General features: G+C 20.9%; 1 protein-coding gene across 1 annotated transcript; it reads left to right on the top strand.

The window, feature by feature from the left end:
* The first annotated feature begins 908 nt into the window (after window positions 1–908).
* LOC129617970 (uncharacterized) lies at window positions 909–4,407 on the top strand. Its single transcript, XM_055532942.1, has 6 exons — window positions 909–993; window positions 1,423–1,517; window positions 1,570–2,019; window positions 2,082–3,136; window positions 3,201–3,326; window positions 3,439–4,407. The coding sequence occupies exons 1-6, from the start codon at window positions 980–982 to the stop codon at window positions 4,264–4,266; spliced, it is 2,568 nt and encodes an 855-aa protein (XP_055388917.1). The 5' UTR covers window positions 909–979; the 3' UTR covers window positions 4,267–4,407.
* The last annotated feature ends 6,322 nt before the right edge of the window (window positions 4,408–10,729 follow it).

The following is a 10,729-nucleotide window of genomic DNA, read 5'->3' as shown; positions in this document are numbered from 1 at the left end:
TATGTATCCGTATAATCATAAAATGTTGAGCAATAAAAGTTTATAGAAACACTTATAAGAAATTAAAATTTACGTAAATGTAACACATAATGGCGTAACAGCAATATACATAAGTAATTGCAATATTCATTTTTGTCAAATGTAAAATGAGAAATAAATATGATTATATTTATGTATATTTATATAGATAAAATAAATTGACCAGCCCTTGTTAACTTACATTTGTTTAAAAATGCATATTTTTATTTCAAAATTTTACATGTCATATCAAAGGTTGAAACCTAACCTTAAATTCCAAATACTTTATAATGAAAAGCTTAATTAAATTGTTTATTTTTGTTTTTTTTTTCATTTGTTATCTAATATTTTACATTATTTACTTATAAAAAACAAAAAGTTACTTTCTAATATACCCTAAAACTGTTTTTAGCACATCTGAATCTGATAAAATTCGGATGTATAAATAAATTATAGCAGCAGACTTTCTCATGAGAAAAATTATAGAAATTACTCTACTCCTATCTGATTTACTGTCAAATTTTTTAAGAGGAACATAGGTAGTGCCGACATAAATTGTTTGCGGCAAATGGTTAAATTTTGACCTATATCAGATAATTTAAGTCTAATATGTAAACGGCTATCAGGGTTTATAATATATTTAATCTTAATTTTTTTAAATTTTGATTCCTAAAACATTATTTTTTTAAAACAATAAAAAAAATTTTTCTTCAGATTATTACATACTTACATTGCCATATTGAAGAAAATTATGCCCTAATTTTTTTAAGACCTTAAATAACCTTAGTGTACTCGAACCAACTAAACGACCGCTAACCTTTCAATGCTATCGTGTCTCTCATTTCGAGAATCGAAATTAACTTCTTATGTGAGACTGACAACACAAATGTCAAAATCCTAAATTTAACTTATTAACTTGATATAAACTGAGTTGAGAATTCAGACGAAAAAAAAAGCTAAAATGTCGGACATAAAGTAAGTATTCATTAAAGAAAGAAAAATTATATGTCATTTATATTCTGGGAAATTCAAAATATTTTTTTTAATTATTAAATGTATTTATACATACACCAGTTCATTTTTCATTAATTTTTATAATTTTCTGAATAAATGTGTTTTGTGTGTTGTCTGTGCATTTTTCCAAATATTCAATTAAATGAAGTTTAAATAAAACGCGATATTATTTGTCTAAAACCAATTCAAAACTTTTAATTTTGGCTTACATACATTTTATACCTATAATTATAGCAAAATTAATTTTTGTGAAACATCGATATTTATAGAGGTCACTGAAGTTAAAACAAATATTTTCACATTATCTAAAATCAGCCAATATCTAAAATAAAATACCTTGTTGGATGTTGAAATGAAATGAAAAACTTTAATTTAATAAAATTTTTTTAGTGATGCAGATGAACTTCTTAATTGTGAACTGCTGGGTGAATTAGACGAACACGCTTTGCTGGGCAATGAAGACGATTTATTGTTATCTGATGAAGGTATAAATTTATAAAACCCTAGTTTCTATTGAATAATATTTTCATATTATAGAAGTCAAAGAGGAAAATAAAGCAGCGAAATCGTCAACAAAATCTAATGAAGCAAACAAATCTAATAAAGAAAATAAAAAATATACGGAAAATAATCAGTTACATAAATCTGATAATGTTGGTAAAAGCAATAAGGCAACAGACGGTCAACCATCAGATATAAAGGTTACTACAAGTGGATTATTACCAAAAGAAAACACATTAAATCCAGAAGGCACAACATTAGCGTCTTTTGAAGAGGAAATTAAGTCTCAAAATGATGAAGTATCATCTACAAATAAGGATATTAAAATAAATGAAGATGAATATTTGCCAATTTCACAAGAAAGCTCAAATTTAGATGAACTGAATTATGAGCCAGATATCAGAGATGAAGATAGTGAAGAAAATTTGGGTGAACGGCTAAATATAAAACAAGCTTCAGAAAGGGAGGATGTAAGCTCATCTCCAGGTATATTTGTAATATTTTATAAATAATTTAGAATTAATCAAATTTCTGTTTGGTTTTTTTAGAAAAAAATCATCAAAATCTTCGTTACCACTATGGGAAACGCGGCCGAGGACGTGGTGGGGGACCGCTTTTTTTACCACGAAATCATCCACCTAATATTAGAATACCATTTAATTCAAGACAAGCGCTGGGAGGTGAAAAATCTAATCCACATGGCATGCAGCAAATGCAATACTCTTCGAATTCCTTACCCCCTTATTCAAATGAACATCAACCCCAAATTCCCTTACCGCGTCATCCTTACCATCCTCCCGGTGGTCATATTATGAATCCAAGAATGGATTTCCCACATCACAGACCCATGGGTCCAACTTTTATTCCACAAAATCTTAATGAAGGCGTTGGTGGTCCTAGAATGTATGGGCAAAGGCATCCTCAATCTAATGGTATGATACCAGCATATAACAATCGTCCTCAAGCAGGAAATTTAATGAGACCAATGTATCGTCCTTCTGATCCAAATCAACTAAGGCCTCGAATGCCATTAAGACCGCAACCTCCCATTCCAATTGGAGCTCAAAATAATCCAAATTACATACCCCAGCCCGTTACTCAAATACCACAACCGCACCTAATCCAGTCAAGTATGGGAGGAAATTTACATCAAAATCCTTCGAATTCTGCTGTATTGCCACGTAAAGTACTTATAAATCCAAATTTTAAAGGAGGAGTTGAAGCTGCAACGAGTCAACTTATGAAAGATACACAATTTATTCAAACTATTAGCTCGCATGTTTCTCATTTACAAAGTGATGAAGAGCTACTTCGACAACAAGAAGAATTTATAAAAAAAAATCAAATGCAAATAGATAAAAGAAGATACGCCCGATCTCCAGGTAGAAGCCGGAGCCGGAGTAGAAGTAGAAGTCGAGGACGAGTTAGAAGTAGAGAACGAAGCTATTCGCCTCCAAAGCGAAGAGAATTCTACAGAGATAGGAGAGGAGGAGGATTTCGTGGTGCTGGAGGTCGTAACAGACGAGCTAATAGTAGAGATTGGGAAAACGATAAAAGACGAAGAAGTTTTTCTCCAGATCGTAAAGATAAAGACAGAAATCCGGTAAGGAACGATGAAAATACAACGCGAACACTTTTTTTAATTATTTTAATTTATTTCTCATTAGGAAGAAGAAGATGAAGAAACGAGAGCATATAGATTGGAAATTGAAAAGCAAAAAGCAATGAGAGAAAAAATCCTTAAAGACAAAGAACTGAGAAGGAGAAAAGCAGCAGAAGAAAAATTGACTGAAGTAAGATTTCAAAAATGTATACATACAAAATATGAATATATATATACATACATATATTTAAAAAATTTTATTTTATTAATATAATTTTATTACAATAATCCCCTTCTTTAAGGATAAAAATGATGAGCCATTGAAACTAAAACCAATAGTAGTCACTGAAAGTAAAATTATATCTTTGAAAAAAGTTAAAGATAGAAATGAAATGGAACAAGCAAATAATAAAATGCAACGAAATTCTTCAACAAATAAAAAAGGTTTTGAAACTAGTAGTAGTAGTACTAGTCCACAACGTGCAGCCACTAAACGTTCTATACCCACTGCAAAAATATTACCAGATGCAAAACGTTCTCTAACTGAACATATTAAAAAAGATATTGCCGTATCAACAACCACTGGTGGAAGCAATACTATTAAAAGTACAGCTCAAAGTACAACTTCGTCAATTGTCGCAGCAACAACCACAGCTGTTATTAAACCTGTATTCAAAAAATCAACGACTGTTCAAACAGATTTTTCTAAAAGTCAAAAAACTGATTGCAACTCTGATGAGATGTTAGATGATTATGATGATGAGCTTTTAGAGGAAGAACGTTTATTAGCATCACCAACACCATCACCATCAAATACCCCAGAAATTGGCCCTGAAATTGAGAATGATATTGATGATGACGATGATAATATTATTTATGGCAAAAATGATGATTATGATACAGCAAGTGATACTAAAGAAGATTTTGTTGATGATGATGAAAACATAAAACAAAAACCAAAAAAATTATTTATGTCGTCAAATCGTAAAGTTTTATTAAAACCATTCCAAAAAAATTCAGATAAAATTGATTCAATGAAAAAAAAAGTTTTCGATAGACTCGAAAAACCAAAACCAAAAGTGTCCGTCAAAGATAGCGCCAAAAAGAGAATTCAAAAAATTATTGAATAATAATGATAACTAAAAAAAAATTGCCATCATTATTATAAAATATATTAAAAACACCCAGTTTTATTATTATATATTATCATTTTCTGTTCTCAACTATGAATGATTCTTCAAAATACATGGAATAATTTCAACAACGGGTTCGTGAGTTTATATTCATTTTTTTATTGTAATTTTTTTGTTTTATTTTTTTTTTCTAATTTTTAATTTTTAACTAAAAATTAAAAAAAAAATTTTTTTAAGATAATAATTAGCTTATAAGCATGCAAAAAAATGGAAGCATATTTTGACAAAATAAGGCTTTTACAAAAAACACTATAAAATAAAATAATACAACGTTTTAGTTGTTAAAAATATATTTAGATAAGTAAAAAAAAAACAAAAGGCTTCAAATTTTCTACCAAAATTTGAATTTATTTTAGAGAATGTTTTTTAATAAATAAATGTGTTTATATTCTTAAAAGATAATAGATCGAAAAAATTTTTTTAAATGAAAAAGGAAGTAAAAATTTTTTGCTTTTCAAATATGTGTTATATTATAATATGTATTTACTAATATATACATACAATATATGTTGACGTTTATATAAATTTATATGTTGCTTTCTATGAAAGTTCTATTTATTAATTTCTAATTTTTTTATTCAGTAAATTATATTTGCTTCAAAATTTAATTAAAAATTATTTTTTCTTTGCCTATAAATACTTTCTTTTTTAAATCAATCTATTATAGAAAAATTCATGATTAAGTTAAAAACATTAAATTTCATATAGAGATGTCGCGAAAAAAAAATTTAAGATATTTTTAAAATGAAAAATAAAAGTATTAAATACTTTTTATTAGAACTTCAAGTTTAATATAATAAATTATCTTACCTAAAAACAATAGTTAAAAACTAAACTCTATTTAAATAAATTTTTATTTCTTTTTTTTTTTTAATTTCCTTATTAGATTCGAAGACAAAAAAAAGCAAGATAGCAAAAATTAAGAAGAATTTAGGATAAATTAAGAATAAAAATTTGAAAATTGATATCGATAATAATTTACATTTGTATATTTTTGTTAAATCAAAATAATCTTGTAATTTCTATTCAACTTGAATGAAGAAAAATTATAAAATATAAATGAAAGCTGATTTTGATGTCTTTTGCCCCTCCCCCCCCCCCCCCCCCTTCCCCAACTGGATTTACGAAAACTCTTTTTCTATTATATTTTTTTTTATTAAAGTTAAATTTAAAAATAATATAATATATTGATATAATTTAATTTTTATGAATGTAAAAATATAAAATTCTAGAAAAAAAATATTTATAATATTATACATAGTTATAATTATTCGTATTAAATAATATTTGTGTACATCTTTGGTAACTATTATATAATGATAATATCATATTATCATATAAATTATTTAATTTGAATATGTATTTAAATTAATCAAAATAAAATTATTAAATATTCTGATATTAGATATAAAACAAATTGGATCTCTAATGAAATTCTTACTTATAATATTTTACTAAAATGCTTGTATAAAGAAAAAGAAAAGTCTAAACAAAAATCAAAATAAATAATTAAATTTCATTGATATAATTTAATTATTCAAATTTTGTTTATACATTATATATAAAATACAATTTTGTTTTTAATTTTTTATTTACTTGGTCGAAATATACATAAAACATAGTTATTCTTTTTATTAAAACTTTTATATGAATAATTTTTCTTTCTCGCATTTTATTTTTTCTTTTTAATTACTTTTGTGAATAATTAAAATTTTTTAAAAAATAATGAAGGGGGTCCAAAAATTTTACTATTTTAAGATTATAATGTTAATTTATACTATTTTGTATTGTTTTAGAAAATTGGTATATACATTAATATAGAATTCAGTATGAAAACTAATTTTCTTATATACATATATATATTTAAAAATACTTATATTAAATAAAGTAAATCAATTTTTTATTTTATAAAATATAATTAAATTTAATTTTAATTTAAGAAACATAAGTTCATTTAAAATCTAAATTTATTATTTTCTTATTAAATATTGAATATATTGTATTATAAAAAAAAAATATTTGACTTATGTACTTTATATGTATTATGAAATATAATAAAAAATGCTAAATAAAATATAAATAAGTAATAAAGAAAAATAAGAAATTTTAGATTTGCTTGAAATGAAGTACGAATACTTGCTTTTTTCAAACTTTAGTTCTTATATAGAAAAAAAAAATATAATGTTAAAATCAGTTACAACTGAAACAAAACAAAAACTAATAATACTTTAAATATATTTTATGTTTAATGATGATCAAAATTTTTTTAAATTTTTTTTATGAACATGTTCTCGTATTTCGAACTCTGTGCATTTATATTTATTTTTTGTATTTGTTTTGGAATTTACAATAATTAAAGTAATATATGTTCAATATACTTAGAATTATTTAAAAAAAAAAAAAAGTTTTTTAATATATAATAAATTTTTTATATTTTATTATACACTACATTGTAAAATATAATAGAATAATTTTAAAATAAAAGAATTTTAATTAATAATTTTATATTAAAAATTATTTTTAATTAAATTTCTTTCGTTAAATTTCAGTAAATTTTTTATATTTGAAATTTAAATTTTCAAAGTTCATAATTTATTGTTTATGTAATTTTATTCTTCAATTTAAAAAAAAAAATATTCAATAGCTAAATACTGTTTTAAAAGTTATATAATCAATATTTTTATTAAATATAAAATTAAAAATTTAAAATTTTCATTAAATTTTAAAGATAATCGATAATTTTATTTTTAAATTTATTTTATAATATCAATTTATTTGGAATATATAATGGAATTTTCAATAATTCGTTAAAGATTTATGTTTATAAAAAAAAGTAGTCAATACACAAGAACTAAAGTTTTGGGTTATATAAAAAATATATATAATTTAGTTATTTATTAAAACAAACTGTTAATAAAAAAAAAAATATAACAAATATAAATAAAAAGTAATTAATTAAGTAATATATCACTTAAAATTCATTATACGTAGTTACAAATAAGATATGTATATTTTCTTTTAAATTTGCACTTTATTCTAAAATAAAAAAAACTAATAAACATAATTGAATTTTTAGAACAAATTCTTTTATATTTCTTTCGATATAATTTTAAATATTTATTTTGGTGTAAAGTCTCTTCTTTTTTGATTAAAACTGAAAGTAATTTGATTTAATTATTTTCTTAGTTAAATTTATTAATCAAATTAAATTGTAAATGTATTCGAAAATCTGTAACGCAAAAAAAAAAATTTAAATAACATTAATAAATATTATTATTATTTAAGCAAAGAAAAATTGTTTTGATAAAACAAATAAACGAATATTTTATTTTTAATTTTGTAGAGAAAAAATTGTATTATGTTAAACTACTCTAATATTTTGTATTTTAATTTTAAAATATTTGTAGATATGAAATTTTAAAAATTTTATATTTCAAAAAACAAAAAACTATTTTATTATTATTTGAAATATATGTTATTAAATTTTCAAATTTATAGCATTATATTTTTATGCATTATAACATTAAAATCAAAAAAAAAGAAACAAAATGTAAAATTTATTATATAATAAATTTATAAGAATTCAACTACTAAATAAAAAAATAATTATTTGATATGTTTACTAATTAATAAGCACATTTTTCCTTTTTTTTTTTTTGCAGAATTAATTTTTTAATAAGGTTTTAGATTTTTGAACATAATTGTATACATAATAACGTAAAAATACATAATTTAATTTTAGATTCAATTTATATTTAATTTAGTTATAAGTTTTTTTTTTAATTTTATTTAGGCAAAATTTATATTTCCAAATATCATATTCTTTTTTAAGAATTAAATAAAATAATTTTTAAAATGTCTTAATTATCTTTATCTTAAATGTTTCATTGTATTAATAAATAAAAATTTATATGTGTGAGCTGATTGTGTTTATTTTTTAAGAAAATATATTACGTAAAAATATCATGTATTTAAAATAAAATTGAAATTAAAAAAAAAATAAATTTCATATAAATATAAAGCAGAAACAAAATTTTATATAAAATAAAATATCAAAATCTATTCTTGCCATTATTCACTAGACTTAAATTTCATAACTACACTTAAAAATCAAATTGTTAGTTTTAAATGTTAAAATAAAAAAAAAAATCATGTTCACATAAAAAGAATTAATGTTATCACAAAAACATTATAAAAAATTAAAAAATTAAAAAAAGACAATATGTAAATTTTTTTTCTGGAACAGCAATCATAAATTGATAATCAAAATTCTTGTATTTTTTGTTTTTTCTTCTTTCAAAAAAAAAAAAATTAATTAAATATTATTATTGTTTAATAAATTCATCCAAAGTAGTCTACCAAGATCTTTATTTACTAAGAAAGTAAATTTATTAAATTTTTTTGTTTGATTTTTTGAACATAGTTATTAATTTTATGACAATTTATAAAATAAATAAAAATTATAAATAATCTAAACAAAAAATTATAAAAAGTTTGTTTTAAAAGCATCAATTTTGCATAATTATAAAAATATAATTGTAAAAATCAAAAATGTTAATTTTTAAATTAAAAAATTTTTGTGTAAATTTTGAAAATGAAAAATTAACAAAACAACTATCACTGTAATTATTTTGAATATTTAAAAACAAATCAAACAAATAGCTAAAATAAATATTTGTATATTTTAAAACTTATTGTTATGTCAAAGTATAATATTTAGTATGAAAACTAATAATATTATTAATTATTTTCTAATTTTTCAAATTCATATTGAAACTCTACATTTTTCAATTCTAATAATTATTCAAATTTTCAACATTTTTGCTAATATAAAGCTTTACTCTTATATTCAAATATCAGATAATTTTCCTAAAATTCTTTGAATTTATGCTAAATGAAATAAAATTTTTAATTGTTTTTATCTACATGAAAGAAACTTAGTAGACACAGTGAATTGATATATATATACATATATAAATTACATAAATTATTTTGAATAAAAATAAAATTTTTATAAAATAGAAAAAAATCTATTTATTTTGAAAATAAAATAATAAACATTTGTATTAATTTAATAATTTAATTTTGTTTAAATATTTTTATAAATAATAATTTTATAAAAAATAAATATTAACTAATTTCATTAATAATTCTAATTAATTATCAAAAAAAAAATGATAGAAAAATCAATACAATTTGATGATTTCTTTTTAACTACATCAATAATTAATTTTATTTTTGCAATTTAAAAAAAAATATATATCTACATTTTCAATTCATATAAGATTAATATTATATAATATATATATATGCAAAAGTGTATTGTATTAATTTTGAAAACTAAATTATATAAATTGGTATACCTTTATTATTGTTTAACGTATAAAATAATATAATTTTAGAATAAGCTTATAAATATTAGAATTTATGCAACAAACTATATATTTTGTTCTATATTACTAATAAATAGTTTCTATCGAAATAATACGATATAAATTATGCATGCCTACATATAAATATTGTTTATATATTATAAAAGTAAATATTTATTAGGAAAATTTTTTTTACTCTGAAGGAGTTATTACAGGACGAGATATTCTAATTTAACTAAAATGAAAATGAAATTTCACAAAAACTTTTATTTCGAAATAAATAGAATATAAAAGAAAAAAGATAGAATATATTGCAATACAAATTACAAAAATAATTACATTTAAAATGAATGAATTGTGTTTTAATTTAAATAAGTTTTTAAATTATTCACAAAATTCATCATAATTTTATTTCAATTGTTATTTTAAAAACTATGTCAATTATGAGCTTGTTTTTTTCAAAAATATTTTATTATAAAACATAAAGTGAATAAATAAAAAAAGAAAATTCTTCAAACAATTGAAGAACTGAACTCATATTGCATCAACTTCTTTTACTTTTTAACTTAAAAAAAAAAAAAAACTATTACTTTATTACTATAATAAATTAGTGTTATAACTCTTGGTGCCTAATTGCTAAATTATCGTAGATATTTGCTTCTACTATTCTACTTCAAATAATATTTGTATGTATGTATGTTAAAATGCTTAAAATAAAATAATTTTTATTTATATATATATATGTATATACATATAAATCTTAAATATATATAAATATATTTATTTATATATACATATGTATAATTGATTTGTTCATTATGTTGTTTAATATACGTATTATAAAATTACACAGATTAAATTAAATAAAATTCAAAAATAAAAACATTTAAAATTATTAATATATTTTTTTCTTGTTTATTTAACGCTAATATACGTAGAATAAACACAATTCCTTAATGTTTCCTTTATGTTATTATTATATAGATAAACATATTTAACAGTATAATATTAGATATAAAATGTTGGTA

This window comes from Condylostylus longicornis, unplaced genomic scaffold (assembly GCF_029603195.1).
Source record: "Condylostylus longicornis isolate FDR11 unplaced genomic scaffold, ASM2960319v2 ptg000006l, whole genome shotgun sequence".
Lineage (NCBI taxonomy): Eukaryota > Metazoa > Arthropoda > Insecta > Diptera > Dolichopodidae > Condylostylus > Condylostylus longicornis.
Note: the sequence above shows the minus strand (reverse complement) of the source record. Positions and strands in the feature narration are given on the sequence as shown.